The 16,728-nt window shown below is 44.6% G+C and overlaps 1 protein-coding gene across 1 annotated transcript in view; it reads right to left on the bottom strand.

The window, feature by feature from the left end:
• Positions 1–8,864, bottom strand: part of LOC147576210 (scavenger receptor cysteine-rich domain-containing protein DMBT1) — a 101,135-nt gene extending 92,271 nt beyond the window's left edge. Inside the window, exons 1-4 of the mRNA XM_086679468.1 lie at positions 8,654–8,864; positions 6,602–6,682; positions 3,880–3,909; positions 1,996–2,058 (exon numbers count right to left, since the gene is read on the bottom strand). Of these exons, the coding sequence (XP_086535594.1) occupies positions 1,996–2,058; positions 3,880–3,909; positions 6,602–6,682; positions 8,654–8,864 (385 nt within the window). The remainder of the gene's footprint in view (positions 1–1,995; positions 2,059–3,879; positions 3,910–6,601; positions 6,683–8,653) is intronic.
• Positions 8,865–16,728: the final 7,864 nt, after the last annotated feature.

Raw genomic sequence — 16,728 nt, 5'->3', positions numbered from 1 at the left:
CTGAAGCCTACACTCACGTGGCATGGCTGTGAGCCACACTCTCCGCCAAGCGCTCTACACAAACTCATTGATTTACTCCTTACAACTCCTTGAAGTGCATAGCTATTATCCCCATTTCAAATAAGGAAACTGAAGCACAAAGAGGTAGAGAAAACTGGTGAGGGTCGCCTAGCTGGGAGGTAGGAGAGAGTGGCCCCAAACCCAGTGGTCCAGCACTTGGCTCTGAACATTGTACCGGCAAGTAAATGGAATATGCCACTCAGATTTCAAAAGAATCCTTAGCTACTTAGACACCAGATCTGAGAACTTAATGCATCTGCCCTCTCTTCCGTTAATATTTGGAAGTAGATACAGATACACAAACTAGGGCCAGCCAGATGGGGCTCATTTATCTAAGCATTTACTTATTTATTCATTTAACAAACAGTGAACGCCCTTCAGACAGCCGTCATCAGTCTCAACTCTGTGTGTGTGTGTGTGTGTGTGCAGGGGTGGGGGTGAGGACAATGTCACAGATGAGAAAACTATGGATTCTGCTCCGCGAAGCTGATCATGTCTTTGGAGCAAGTACATACATACAACTCTCAGGAAGGAATAGGAGCTCCGAGCGAGGACAGATACAGAGCTGAGAATCTAGTAGAAGGAGCCACTGCTGCCACTTGGGATGGGAAGGACTGGACAAGGCGTGGAGGGGGCTGATGCTGGTGACCTCGGGCCACCGATAGGCAACGGACAGCTGGTTTGTGGAAGACGGGAAGGGTAAGAAACTAAGTGCAGCCCTGGCTCAGAGATTAGCTCAGCCTTTTGTTCTCAGCTTCTCTCTCCGCAAACGGATCCTCATGGTTTCTGAATAGACAACAGGCCCAGTCAGTCTTTCTAGTAGTTTAAGGATTTTAATGTGGTTTAGAGAGTTAAGGTAGTTCAGAGATTAAGCTCTAGGATCTGAAGTCAGATTGTTTGAGTTAATCATTCCATCGACCTTGCGGACAATATTTAACCTATTTGAGTATGAGGTTCCTCCGTTCAGAGAATGGGGATTATAGAAGTTCCCTCCCAGCAGTTGGGAAGATTAGATAAGAAAATCCACGTCAGGCCGTCATGGGGACAGGCATGGCGTGAGGCAATGCTGTCCAAGAGAAATGAAGTGCAAAGCCACGTACATAATTTGCACTTTTCTGGTAGCCACATTTCAAAAAGTAAGAAGAAAGAGGTGAGATTAACTTCAGTCATATATCTTATTTAACGCAATATATCCAAAATATTAGCATTTCGACATGTAATCAATATAAAGATGTCAATGAAAGCAGTTTTACGTTCTTTTATCACACCATGCCTTTGAAAGAACCAGTGTGTGTTTGACAGGCATGGCAGCTGTCTGTTCTGCTGAGCGGCACTTCAAGGACTCAGCAGCTATGTGGACAGTGCAGGTATGAGGGCTTATTCAAGGTTATCATCAGCATTGTCAGAATATGGATTATTTGATGGTACGAATGAAATGTCCGTAGTTACAGGTGAGTCAGCATCGAGCAGCACAGTGATGAAATAAAATGGCCCATAATTGTGACCACCATTCCCCACAACTAAGAAGAGGTGTCCCTTATTTATGTGATTCACTGATACAAAGAATGAGGTCTTTGCTCTAGTTTATTTCTTCAATGCAAGAGGTATGAGGTGATGCTCTCTCTCTCTCTCTCTCTCTCTCTCTCTCACCCTTACCTTTTTTCCTCTTCCTCTTTACATTTGTGAAATAAGGGAAATGAGGAGCCTTGTGTTACGAGGTTTTCTAATTGTAGTTATAGATGATAAACATAGAGCAAATCTGGACAGCATGAAATCCTGACTCTCTAGGGTCCTCTTGTCTCCTTCTTCTCAAATCGTTCTGTCTCAAAGAGAACATCAGCGATGTCTAGTGGTGGTGGCAGAACTGCTGACTATCACGACAGGAGCTGCCGTAAATCTGGTAATGGTGGTGGCAGGTGGGGCAGGGAGCCCTACCTGGTGATGTTGAACGTGCCGCAGTCACGGGAGACAGCTGAGTTGAGACGGCAATGGGTAGAACTGTAATAAAGAAACATCCGTTAGCGGTAAGTGCCCACAATGACTCGAGAAAGAAGTGGCCAGCCAGGGACTCCCTGTGGTCTCAAAAGAGGTCGGTTTTGCTTCAGCTCTGAAGTGATCAGTGTGTAAGTGATAGAATGAATCACCCCTCAGTTGCTGACCCTCAGCCCCGTGGAAGCTCAGCTCAATCATCTGTGTCCCCTCTCTCCCAGACTTGATGTCCAGGCACAGATATTTGGTGTTTGTGACAAGAATGATGTGTATTGGGTTTTAATATTCTCCCTAAGAGCTGGCTGGAGGTCTGGACCATCAGGACCCCCTGGTTCTTGCATTCACTTGCTCTGTTTATTTCCTTCCTCAGCCTGTTTCAGCACTGACGTGGCTCTGTGGCACAGGTATTGCCCTAGCATGGGAACTCTCCATGGATCCACACAATTCCACATTCTCTCCTGCCTCCAGACCTGCCTCTGCACCATATGTAGCCCTGACAATTACTTACAATATCCCTTAGGAACACCGACAGAAGAAAGGACAGTGGGCAAGAACATCGCCTCTCTCTTCATACTGACTCAGGTAGAGGCTACCCCTCTTTCTTCTATCACACCTTTTCCTCTGTTTGCTTTCTGGGTCACCAGATTTCAGTGTACGTCCTGAGACATGTGTCCATCTCTGTGCCACTGAGAGTAGCAACTACAGAATTGTATTTAAGTGTGGGAGGCAGGATACCGGCCCCCCAAAGTTGTCCACATCCTAATCCTTGGAATCCATGACCATGTCATGTCATGCGGCAAGGGGAATTAAGGCTGCAGATGGAATTAAGGTTGCTAATCAGCTGTCTTAAGATAAGGGACATTATCAGGGCGCCTGGGTGGCTCTGTCAGTTAAGTGTCAACCTCTTGATTTTGGCTCAGGTTCGTGGGATTGAGCCCTGAATTGGGCTCTGTGATGACAGTGCAGAGCCTGCTTGGAATTCTCTCTCTCCCTCTCTCTCTCTCCCCCTCCCACACTTGTTCTCTCTCTCTCTCTCTCTCTCAAAATAAATAAATAGACATTAAAAAAAAGATAAAGGACATTATCCTGGCTTATCCAGGTGGGCTCAATGTGATCACAAGCATTCTTAAAAGTGGAAATAAAGGCAAAAGAAGGCAAGCAGAGAGAAATTTGAGGACACTACAGTGTCATCTTTGAAGATACAGGAGTGGGGCCATGAGCCAAAGAATGCAGATGGCTTCTAGAAGCTGGAAAAAGCAAGGAAATGTACCTTCCTCTAGAGCCTCCAGAATGAACATAATTCTGTGAGATATTAACTCAGTGAGATATATGTTTTGGAATTCTGATGCTAGAATTGCAAGATAATAAATAAATTTGTGTTGTTTAAGCCACTAAGTTTGTGTCAATTTGTTACAGCCGCTATTCAAAACTCATAGAATAAGCAAATATTACATGTGACAAACGATATTTCCTCCAAAGAAAATTTGAAACATATCATTTATAAAACTTAAGAGTTTGGATATTCTCAGAGGAGCTGGCCAAAATGAAACTTAAAGACAATTAAAAATCCACTGTGTTTAAAATTGTCTCTAGTATTTATTCAAAACAATGGCATTGTTACTTGCCTTTTTTTAGAAGCTAGTGAATCTATTGGGGTCAAAACCCTAATACTCTCACAAGTAAGGGCAGGTTATAATGAGTCACTCAGCAAAATCACTCAATAGTAACCCTTTCATTTATTTCTTTTCTGGATTTGGATGGGTAATCAGAAATATTCCAGGGGAAAATAGCCCCAAAATATTCTCTTACCAAAAAAAAATGTTCTCTTACCTGATAATGTGGTTGCTGAATTTCCATCACCTATTGGTACAAATAAATTGAAATGTTTTTTATTCAATTAAATTGAATAACCTTTATTTTACTTACTTACCAATTTTCAACAAATCTTTAATGTGACAGGTCCAAAATATAAAATGCAAAAATACAGTGAATTCCTGGTGAAATGCAGTCCCTTGGACATGATAGAATCTCAGAAGTATTTGCTGATGTGGTTGTTTTGAAGAGACTCGACAGGTAATAGCTTTAACATGTGATACTAGCTTTTCAGAATGTCCACACATGGAGAGCAAGCCAGTTACCCTTGGAACTTGGGGCCACCTGTCTGTCTAGGGAAGTGGCTCCCAACTGGGACAAAAGCAGAATGACCATGGTCATGGTCACATCTGACCTACTTTCTCAGCTCCTGCTTCCCACAGGACCTAGTAGTTCATATACAACCTCCCAGACCCTCAGTAAACATTTCTATTAATCTGAGTATATTATACCCTACTACATGTTTCCAATGACTGACAGCAAAATGTATATATCTGCATAGCAAATCCGGAAAAATAAGAATGCAAGTTTAATGACAATATGGGTCATTATAGAGACATTATGGGACATTAAAGAGAAATAAGTCGAAAAACAACCTACTAACTAATTTAACCAATAACCAACCAACAAAACTCTTAGCTAGTTATTAGAACTGATTATTCAGTTAAGCTCTGAACTTCCTGGAGTTAGAAGAGAGATGGAAATCATGGTGCACAATGGAATTGTATTTAATAAATAAGTGTAGGAGGCAGAATTGCCTGATAAGTGGTATCTTCCAAAGGGAGTTATTGCCTTTGTTTGAGGACCACTGAGCATGTTAGTGACTAACACTTTGTCTTCAACAACAACTCTATAGCAGAGGCAGAGTGCTAGCATATGTCTTTTGTTTTTCCCTCAATAGATATTTATTGAGAACCTATTATGCACCAGGACCTGTCCTTGGTTCTGACATAAACTTGCTGAAAGTTCCTGCTTTCACAGGACTTACATTCTGGAAAGTGGGATGGGAGGGACATATGACAAGCAGGTGAACAAAAGAAAACTATAAAGAGAATCTCAGATGGTGTAAGTACTGCGAAGAGACAAACAAGAGGTTGATAAAATAGAACATGACCGAGAGGGAGTCTATTTTGGATTGTGTAGTGAGAGGAATCCTCTCTGAAGCAGTGATATTTTAGCTGAGACCTGATTACAAGGAGCCAGGTAGGAAAATTCAGAGAAGAGCTTTCCAGACAGAGGGAAAAGTCAGTGCAAAGGCCCTAGCAGGAGCACTCCCTTGTCAGTTTCAAGAGATGGGAAAAAGGCGAGTGGGGAGCACAGTGCTAGATGAGGTGTTTTCTCGGTGGTCAGAAACCCAGACAAGGATTAGATCATTTGCAGTCTTACTGAAAAAGACCTGGACAGTATTCCAAATATAATAATAAAACTTTGGAGGGTTTTGAGTTAAGAGCGATGGTCTGATTTATGCTTTATCAGCCAGTTCTAGATTCTGTGCCAGGAACAGGTTACATGTGTGATGGAAGGGAAAGAGCCAATGCAGAAGACCCCTTAGAAATTTGTTGCAATAGTGAGGGTGAGATGCTGAAGGTTTGGAGACAGAGTAACAGCGGAGTTGGGAGATGCTAATGGGTTTAGCATACATTTTGGGAAGTGGAGCAGAATTTTCTGAGCGTTGGTTGTGATCATTGAGGGAAAGGGAGCAACAGAGATGGCTTTTGGTTCAAGAAACTAACGGAATGGGAAGAATAAGTCTGTTTTTTAACATCAACCCTCCATAAAAGCCAAGCAAGGTATCAGAGTCTAACAGATCTATGACCCTTGCTAACTTCATGGCCTTGGGCAAGTTGATTAACTTTTCTATGCTTCAATTTCCTCATCAGTAAAATGGGAATTACAATAGTACACACTTCACAAGATTGTTGTGCAAATTAAATGGGTCGTGCATGCAAAGTGCTTGCAATTTATTTGTCAAAGCAGGGGTCAAATCTAGCCCAGTGGCTGTTCTTGTAAACAGTTTTGGTTTTTTTTGAAACACAGGTATGCCCAGCAGTTTACAAATTGTTATGGCTGTTGCTTTCATGCTGCAGCAACAGAGCTGAAATGCAGCAGCGACCATCTGTTCCACAAAGCCCAGAAGATTTACTATCTGACCTTTTACAGAAAAGGTTTGCTGAGCCCTGAATTAGAGAATCAAATAACTAATAACTACACAGGCAAAGGTCTTAGAAAAATGCCTGGAATATCCTTAACACTCAATAAAATTTGGCTTTTGTTATCATTCTGCATACATGACCTCCTTTTAACCCAAATGGAGCTTTACAAATTAAGTGTTTTTATCCCCTTTAAATAAGAGAGTCAGTGGCTTGCCCAAGATCTCAGGAACTTAACTCAAACCTGCTGTTGCCAAACCCATTGTCCCCTCATCCCAAAGCCCACCTGGGCTGGTACACAGGCCTATCTCGAACATGTTGCCACTGGGTTCACTAATTCCAGATCTCATCAGCTTCCTAGTACACCAATCCATGGATAGTTTATGTATACAATATGTAATATGTTGCCCCCTCCAAATCTGGTTCAGCAATCCCAACAAAAAACCTTTTGGTTTAAAACCAAAACTGCATTAAAAATTTGCATTAAGTAAGGACAAATACTACAAAGTCAACATGAAAATACTTCCTACCTTGTGGCATTGGCAGTGATTCCTGTGCATTCTCTGCAGGGAGAAAGGGTGGACAATTCAAGTGACTGTTAGGATGTAAAAGTATTCATTCCCTTCTCCAACCACAAGAGCCACCGAGTGGGAAAGAACATACGTTGAATAGTTGTGTAAGCTCTACAAATAATTTACCAAGGTATTTCCTTAACGTGGTGCATTTAACAGCAATTCCACTGGATGGAAAGATCAATACCAGAGAATAACTTAAAACCCACACAACCGAAATGAAAATAAAGCTAACTCTTGTGGAAGGAAGAAAGTGGCCCAACCACATTTGCAACTTAATGGTACATCATCTTAATGGCCCAGGAATGTGGAAATGGCAAATAATTGTCAGAATATGGCTATCTGAGCACCCCCCCCCCATTGATTCCCTTTTTTCCTTCATGATCTACGTACTACCTGCCCAGGTAGCACATAAAATGAAAAATGTCATGTCGTGGTAATCCTCAGATCAATTTCCTAGGTGTTCAAAATGGTTTGGTGCTGAGCTAGCTGTGTTTCAGGAATGAGACAAGCTCAGGGTCCCCATGCTGCTCCACTATCTTAACTCTTCCCTGCTTTTCTGCTCGAAAAATGTCATGTCAGTAAAGCAAAAGCATGCCGTTAACAATGCAGGCTTGAAATGTTCAGTCTCTGTCAATATATGGGAAAAGAAAGACATAACGTTGGAAAAGGGCGGTTGTTTCGAGAGATGCTTCAACTCAAAATGAATTTTAAAATGAAGGAATGGGGTTCTTAGAACGAAAATGTTGACTCTCTCTGCCTTAGTTCAGATGACTTTAATTAACCATCACATGCAAAACTGTTTATTAGTGTGTCTAACAACACACGTTCACCTGGCTGTCACTGTGCTGTGTCCTGTAACCCCTCCACGTGAGAGGCAAACGTGTCACACACATGAGACAGATGCGACCCTGTGGCTTTGCAGAATAGTCTGCTTGGATTGAATCCCAAACCAAAAACCCAACTAAACGACTAAAATAAAACAAAGGCACATCAAAGGGGGGTTAAAAAAGAGAAACAAAAATAAATGAAAACAAACCAGAACACTTCCTGCCCCCCCCCCCGCCCCGGTATTTTATTGTTTGAATTGACTTATTAATTACCTTAGTGTCATATGGATCCAGTCTTTCTAGCTGAATACAGTTGGGATTTTTAACAAGTGACCAAGTTCACTGCTCTAGACCCACTACATTATTTCCTTTATTTCCCACTGGCATAGACATTTATGTCTTTAGTGCTGGTAGTATAATGAATACTAGTCACATATTTGGTGGATATTCATCAGTTTGTCTAGAGAGTGGTTCTCAATCAGGAGCAAGCCTCTACCCTCCAAGGCACCTTTGCCCATGTCTGAGGACATTTTTGGTTATCATAGCTGGGGGTGTCATTCACTATTCTTAGATGAGGGATCCTGTTAAACAGCTTATATTCACAGGACAGCCCCCACCACAAAGAATTATGTGACCACAAACATCAAGTGTGCTGAGACTGAGAAATCTTGCTCTAGAATAATCACATAATCACTAATTGGGTGAAAATTTATGATTAGCAATAGAGGGCCCAGACTCACAATGGGCAGGACAAAACTCAGTGCTGTTCTAATCTATAAACTCCCTCTTTCTTTGCCTTCGTTAGACTGCAAACTTGTAGTGGGAAAAACTTTATCTTCAGTGTCCTGAAGAAAGGTAGATTGCATTCAGTGATTGATTAATGTCGCTGTTGACTAATGTTGTCTTTTCCCAGTCATTTTGAAATCTAGTCCTTGTAATGGAACCACTAAGGTCTTCCATTCTTCTCTATAAAAAAAAATTCCATTTCAACATCTTGTGGCTAGAAAATTCCTGAGCTCCAGGTGAAGCTCTCAGATTACCAACGTCTCTTTACTTTTGGCTCATACACATGGCCAGAGATGGGCTATGATTACACAGGTGCAAGCATCGCTGAGGGAATTAGTGAAGATGCCATCTGCTTAATGAGATGTGGGCCCTCAGAGGGAGAGGTGACCATTACCTGAGCAGATGACACTGGCGTCTTCTCCAGGACCGCAGTTATGGAGAGACCAGTCGGTATGAGGACACTGTCCCAGGAAACTCTCTCTTCCTGTGCAATCCACATCATCCAGCAGAAACTTGCCCTCCCCTTCACCAAAGTGGGCCTCAACTGGGGCTGCGAGGGCACGCCCACAGTTCAGCTGCCGGCACACCACATCAGCTTCGTTCATGTCCCAGTGGTCATCGCAAACCCTGCCCCACTGGCCATGGTAGAAAACTTCCACACGTCCAGAACATCTGCCTGACCCATTCACCAGCTGTAGTTGTGGCCAGTCTTTCAAAGACACAAAAATATTACATGTTAAGAGAAGGAACACATTCTGTGTTAACCCATTTGTTCAACCCTTCAACACATATTTGTTGTGTTGTTCAACCCTTCAACACATATTGTTGACCCCTGCTGGGTCACAGCAGATAGCACTCCGGGTATTGTGGCTCACCAAACAGACCTGGTTTTGCTGTCACAGAGATGAGAGTCTAATCTGAGGAGACTGGAGGAAGTAATCACATTCATCCAAAATTCAGTTTACATTTACAACTATGGTAAATGCTAAGAAGCAAAGGGGGAGACGTCTGTAGTGTTTGAGAATGCATACGGGGCTACTCCAGGATATCTTTTCTAAGAAGTGATTACAGACCCAAGGCTTGGACAAAGACGAGAAAAGAGCTAAGTAGATAAAGAAGGAGGCAGAGGCTTCCCCAGTTCATTGAAAAACAGGAGAGGTTTATGAGTGAGGTGAGTGCATAGAGATCCCCAGTTGGAATCGTTCTGTTGGGTAGCACGTGACCCACCAAGTCATATGAAATGAAGAGGAAAAAAACCTTGACTCACCACCAGGGAATGGTGTTAGGATCTCAGCATCTAAGAGCAGAGAGAAAGAAATGAGGCATCATTGCCATCCAAAGTGGCCCACCCAAGTTTATTGGGGAGCATCACATGTACTTGGTGGGCTCACAGGGCAGACACTGAGCTAAGGGCGGCCTCATGGGGTAGACACTGAGCTAAGGGTGTGCTTTGGGGACTGGATTCAGCAGGTTCATTCTGACCAGAGGCAAGTGAGACCTGACAGTGTATTTGGGTAGCTCAGAGTCCCTCACACATTATTTTAAACTGGGTTCTTTCTGGGAACATGGCTTCTGCCATGGTAGGGGGTCAGATGCTTATAGAAGTGTATTCCTATGGCTCATAAAGGGACTTCTAAGGAAGAAAGGTGTTGAAGGGCCCAAGTTAACCAGAAACAGTGGGCTTTTCTCCATTCATCTCTGAATATGCTAAAAGTCTGAAGTTAGGATTTTTCTTTAGTACAATTTTGGCTCACTTATGCCTTTGAATGCTAACTTATTAAATCATATTCATATCCATAATTCTCTGAAATACATATAGGCAACAAGAATGAAACAGTTTTGGGAGAAAACGTTTCCTCCATAGTTAAAGGCAGAGAAGCTACCTTTTTTTCCCCCTTCCTCTGTTGAGTCCTTTGATTAAATTCACTATTTGTCTTCTGCTCTCCCCCACCTCCATGATGGATTCTGTTACACAGTCAGAGGATTGGGGTCATGTAGGGACGTTCCCTTAAAGATATACTGCAGGGTGATTCTTACCCAAAGCTCCTGAAGTCTCATGTTCATATTCTGCGAGAAAGAAAAGAAAGTCGAATATAACCGGAGTCTATCAAAGATGATAACAATTCTGGAATGCCCTGTGCTTTTGGAAGGATCAGCAGCTGTCCCACTGCTATGACCTCAGTGAGAAAGTTCAGCCTGGAATTTGTTCTCTGTGTGATTATTCCAAAAAGTATGCTTGGAAGGAAAGACTTTTTTTTTTTTTTTTTTTTACTATTTTCAATATTCGTTGAAATACAAACATCTTAGTCTAAACTCCATGCTCAGGAATAGCCCAATACATCCAGTCAGGGTTGGTTTGTCTGTTTCCTGCCCTGAGATTGAGACTGGGGACACCTACAGGTGGACAGGGACATCTTTCTATGGTGCGTCTTAGCTCACCAGTGTTACCTTATGTGAATGCTTTTATTTTTTTATTTTTTATTTTTTTATTTTTTTAAATGTTTATTTATTTTTGAGACAGACAGACAGAGCATGAACGGGGGCGGGTCAGAGAGAGAGGGAGACACAGAATCTGAAGCAGGCTCCAGGCTCTGAGCTGTCAGCACAGAGCCCGACGCGGGGCTCGAACTCACGAACCATGAGATCATGACCTGAGCTGAGCTGAAGTCGGAGGCTCAACCCACTGAGCCACCCAGGTACCCCTGTGAATGCTTTTAAACATTGGTTTTCATATTGTGATAAATATGATTGTATTGTGACCTGGAAATAAAACTCGGAGTGACCGTTGAAGACAGTTTCCAAGGAGAGTCTGTGCTCAGGGCGAGCAACCCTGGGCTGTGCTGTTTGGGGCATTTGTTTGAGGGACATAGGAGCTGATTAACACCCGGACATTTGCTCTCTCATCGTATCGTTAATTGTTCATTTCCCCAGTTGACATTCAGTTTTGATAATCAGGGAAGGTGGGTCTGGAGGCTTTGGTTTCAATAACTTAGGGCAGCTCTACTCGAGGAGTACCGTGTATCCGGGGAAGGTGCCAGGGCTTGGGGTACATGGGTGGGTGGGGAGCCTAAATTATGAGGAAAGGTAGGGAGGCTCACAGGGCAGCAAGACAACTTTGAACATTTGCAAATTTTGTCGAGATTCAGGGCGCTTTTCCAGCAGGTAAGGCATATTTGGTGGAAGGGACAGAGTACCAGAGGTGAGGTCCAGAAGCGTGGATATTTGCCATGTGACTTTGGTCAAGTTACTTGACCTTGACTTAACCTTGTTGTTGAAGCTCAGTTTACTTATTTATGAATAAAACAAGCCTGTTTGAATTGTGTAAGGATGGGATGTGATAACAGACAGAAGACCTTGGAAAGCTGGAAATTGCTCCATGACCTGATGGGATTCCCACTTTGAGGCAGCCTCTATCGAGTGACTCAGTATGCCCAGACTTGGAATACATGGCATGCTAAGATTATAGTGAAATATCATATCTGAAAGATTTTAGGTTTTCTCTGCCCCCAAATGACAGTAAACGTAGTCAACTGTAATCAGTAGATAGGACAATTAGAGGAAATTATCGGAAGAAAGCTGGACTAAGGTTGATACTTGAGGAAGAAGCTACAGCCAACTTTGTTTTCATTAGTAAAACAATTATTAATTGATTAACTATCAATTATTAATTAGCACACACTTGTTAAAACGAGCAAAGTCAACTGCACATGCTTAATTCCAAAGCAAGGTTTCTTTCTTTCTTTTTTTTTTTTTTTTTGAAGATTTTATTTAAAACATTTTTTTAATGTTTATTTTTGACAGAGAGAGACAGAGCATGGGTGGGGGAGGGGCAGAGAGAGAGGGAGACACAGAATCCGAAGCAGGATCCAGGCTCTGAGCTGTCAGCACAGAGCCGACATGGGGCTCGAACCCACAAACCGTGAGATCATGACTTGAGCTGAAGTCGGATGCTCAACTGACTGAGTTAAGCATAAACTGAGCCACCCAGGTGCCCCTTGAAGATTTTATTTTATTTTATTTTATTTTATTTTATACCTAATGTGCAGCTCAAACTCAAAACCCTGAGATCAGGAGTCACATGCTCTACTGACTGAGCCAGCCAGGCGCCCCAAAAGCAGAGTTTCTTAAACTCAGCACTATTGATATTTTGGGCTGGAAAACTCTTTGGGGTGGAAGGCTGTCCTGTGTGTTGCAGGACGTTTAGTCCCTGACTTCTAAGATGCCAGCAGCACCCCCTAGTTGTGACAATCGAAAGTGTCTCCTGGGGCGCTTGGGTGGCTCAGTCAGTTGAGTGTCCGACTTTGGCTCAGGTCATGATCTCGCGGTTCATGAGTTTGAGCCCCACGTCGGGCTCTGTACCTGGAGCTTGCTTTGGATTCTGTGTCTCCCTCTCTCTCTGCCCCTCCCCTGCTCATGCTCTGTCTCTCTCTGTCTCAAAAACAAATAAAACATTAAAAAAAAAAAGTGTCTCCAGACATTGACAAATGTCCCCTGGGGGACAAAATCATCCCCATTTGAGAACAACGGTTTAAAACTATACTTAAAAAGTGTTTTTTAAATTTCCCTGAAGTCAGATTTTTATAATAATGTGTTAACTGGACTATTATCAGCCTCTCCTTCCCACCAAGGTGCTGGACCAAAGGACGTGCGACCTGAGACTGGCTGTGTCCTCCTTCCAAAGTCCCAGGCTGCCTGGAGCACCCAGGTAAAGCAAAGATGACTTCTGCCCAATCCCATCTGTCCTAGGGACTCACAGGAAGCAATTTGGTTTTTTTTTTTTATATATATATTTAATATCTACAATACTCTTTATTTTTTTATTATTATTTTTTTTAATATATGAAATTTATTGTCAAATTGGTTTCCATACAACACCCAGTGCTCATCCCAACAGGTGCCCTCCTCAGTACCCATCACCCACCCTCTCCTCCATCCCACCCCCCATCAACCCTCAGTTTGTTCTCAGTTTTTAACAGTCTCTTATGCTTTGGCTCTCTCCCACTCTAACCTCTTTTTTTTTTTTTTTCTTTTTTCCTCCCCCTCCCCCATGGGTTCCTGTTAAGTTTCTCAGGATCCACATAAGAGTGAAACCATATGGTATCTGTCTTTCTCTTTATGGCTTATTTCACTTAGCCTCACACTCTCCAGTTCCATCCACGTTGCTACAAAAGGCCATATTTCATTTTTTCTCATTGCCACGTAGTATTCCATTGTGTATATAAACCACAATTTCTTTATCCATTCATCAGTTGATGGACATTTAGGCTCTTTCCATAATTTGGCTATTGTTGAGAGTGCTGCTATGAACATTGGGGTACAAGTGCCCCTATGCATCAGTACTCCTGTATCCCTTGGATAAATTCCTAGCAGTGCTATTGCTGGGTCATAGGGTAGGTCTATTTTTAATTTTCTGAGGAACCTCCACACTGCTTTCCAGAGCAGCTGCACCAATTTGCATTCCCACCAACAGTGCAAGAGGGTTCCTCACAGGAAGCAATTTGAAAAGCATCTGGAATGGTTCAACCACAGGTGGGTTCCAGGCATTCAGGAAGTCAGGGGGGCTGGGGCCGCCTTTCCCCTGCAAGCCAGTGAGAGGGCTTGGGAATGTGATTTAATGGACCGAAAGTCTCCTTCAGCCCTTTAGCCAGCTCTCGAGATAGAGCTGCCTGCAGTGGGAAAGGTCCCAGCAGGGCAGGCTCTGGTCCCCGCCATCACCAAGAGAGGCGAGTCTGCTGCTTTGTGGCAGAAGCTGGCATGTGAAATAGTTTAGAAGTCAATCCAATGGGACAGGGACATTGTGTTCACTTTCACTGCTGGATCTCCAAGCCTTCCTCAATAATATCTTCTGAATGAATGAGTGCTTGGCTCTTGGCTAGCTGATAATGTTAGATCCTGCTTCCTGGCGTGTCAGATTTGGGAGGAATGATCTGTGTCAGATCTCCTCTGACTCTGCCGTAGCCAGCAGCTGAGGATCAAGGAGGGGGCTGCCTCTGGCCTCTGACTCCAGAACTTGCCCCATCAGCCAGAGATGGTTTATTGGACACATGGCTACTTGGTCTCTAGGAGGTGGATGTCCTCAACAAGCAGGCACAGCATCGTTGGCTATGACATGACATGTTAAGGATAATAATGATCAGGTGTCTCCCCTCACAGCAGGGAGAGAGGGAGGAGAGAGGGAGGAAAGCCATTGTTTTGGTTGCTATCATTATTATTTCCATTGTGTTCGATAAAAGTGAACTATGGGGCGCCTGGGTGGCTCAATACATTGAGCGTCCGACTTCGGCTCAGGTCATGATCTCAAGGTTTGTGGGTTTGAGCCCTGCGTCGGGCTCTATGCTGACAGCTCGGAGCCTGGAGCCTGCTTGGGATTCTGTGTCTCCCTCTCTCTGCCCCTCCCCTGCCCATGCTCTGTCTGTCTGCCTCTCTCTCAAAATACATAGACATTAAAAACAATTAAAAACAAATTTAAGGGGCGCCTGGGTGGCGCAGTCGGTTAAGCGTCCGACTTCAGCCAGGTCACGATCTCGCGGTCCGTGAGTTCGAGCCCCGCGTCGGGCTCTGGGCTGGTGGCTCGGAGCCTGGAGCCTGTTTCCAATTCTGTGTCTCCCTCTCTCTCTGCCCCTCCCCCGTTCATGCTCTGTCTCTCTCTGTCCCAAAAATAAATAAAAATGTTGGAAAAAAAATTAAAAAAAAAAACAAATTTAAAAAAAGTGAACTAATGTACAAAAAGCCACATGAAGAGGAAGAGGAGGTGGGGGGGGGCACATCAGTCAGGGAGGCCAGATGCTCCTGCCTCACTCAGTGCCCCCGCTCAGAGCTCTAACGCTCTGCTTTCACAGGTCTTGAAATTCTTAATAATTTCTGAGAAAGGAGACCCACATTGTCATTTTGCACCAGGACCTACCGTAATGTAGCCCATCCTGGGACCGGACGAAGCCTTTTTGCTTCAAGCCTAGCATTCTTTGCGATATGATGACCTTTGGCTTCTCGAACGGACACAAGCAGATGGGGGTTAGATTTGGGGTGTCCAGCTGTGCTGGGGAGAAACTGAGGACACAACTGGGGCGGGGGGAAAGGAAACTCAAGTCCCAGAGAAGCGAGCAAGACATTTACCCGAGCAGGTGACACCAGCATCTTCCCCATGCCCGCAGTTGTGGGTGAACCAGCCAGCGTGGGAGCACTGTCCCAGGTAGGCCTCGGTCCCAGAACACTGCACGTCGTCCAGAAGGATGGGGCCGGAGCCCTGGCCGAAGTGGGCCTCTCCGGGGGCGGACACGGCTGACCCGCAGCCCAGCTGCCGGCACACTGCCTGTGCTTCCTTCTCGTCCCAAAGGTCGTCACACACCGTGCACCACATGCCTTCGAAGTACACCTCGACGCGGCCAGAACACCTGCCAGAACCTTCCACGAGCTGCACAGGGAGCCAGTCTTTGGGAGAAAGGCATCCCAGTTGAGAACAGTTGTTTAAAACTATACTTAAAAAGTGTTTTTAAATTTCCCTGAAGTCAGATTTCTATAATAATGTGCTAACCGGACTCTTCTCAGCCTCTCCCTCCCGCCAAGGTGCTGGGCCCAGGGACATGTTGCCTAAGAGACTGGCAGAGTCCTCCTTCCAAAGTCCCAGGCTGCCTGGAGCACCCAGGTGATTACCATGTCCCCCAACACTTAAGAGCACCTGACATAGGGGCCCTTAAGTCAGTCCTTCATGTGTAAGAACCGGGAAATTAGATAAAGATCCCGGTCTTGTTAAATAGAGATGAAAACGGGGTGTCTTTATTTCCAAAGGTGAATGACTCATCCACGCCAAGGGGCGTTCACAGCTTCTCCACAGCCTCAGCCCTGCAGGTGCCGCCTCAGGTGCCTGCAGGTGACTCTACCCTCAGCTCCACCTCCTCCAGCCCAAGGGGATGGTCAGGCTCTGACTCACCATCCGGCTGCTTCCCGGGTGAGCCTTGCACGGTGCTTCTCTTAGAATGTGCCTTCCACGGCCTTTCCCTGGGTCCTCTGACATCCCTCCTGGAGCAAACTGAGACGTATGGCCATGTTAGAAGCCGGGTGTTCATTTTTTAAAAAATTCTTTTTAAGTGTTTATTTCTTTTTGAGAGAGAGTGAGAGACAGACAGAGCGTGAGTGGGGAGGGGCAGAGAGCGAGGGAGACCCAGAAGCCGAAGCAGGCTCCAGGCTCTGAGCTGTCAGCACAGAGCCCCATGCAGGGCTCGAACGCACAAACCGTAAGATCTCGACCTGAGCTGAAGTCAGCCGCTTAACCAGCTGAACCACCCAGGTGCCCCAGAAGCTGGGTGTTCAGAACAGAGGGAGAGAAAATGTCCTCCCCAGTGCGGCTACCCAACAGGGCCCAGCCCCAGACAGTGGCTTCCACGGCCCCCCTCCAAGCCCACTGACTCAGGCTCAGCAGAGAGAATCTGAGAGTCTGAATGTGTAATCCAAACGATTCTGTTGTGCCGCCAG

This window comes from Puma concolor, chromosome D2 (genome assembly GCF_028749965.1).
Source record: "Puma concolor isolate L17-30 chromosome D2, mPumCon1.1.hap2, whole genome shotgun sequence".
NCBI lineage: Eukaryota > Metazoa > Chordata > Mammalia > Carnivora > Felidae > Puma > Puma concolor.
This window is presented reverse-complemented; position numbering and strand designations above follow the sequence as displayed.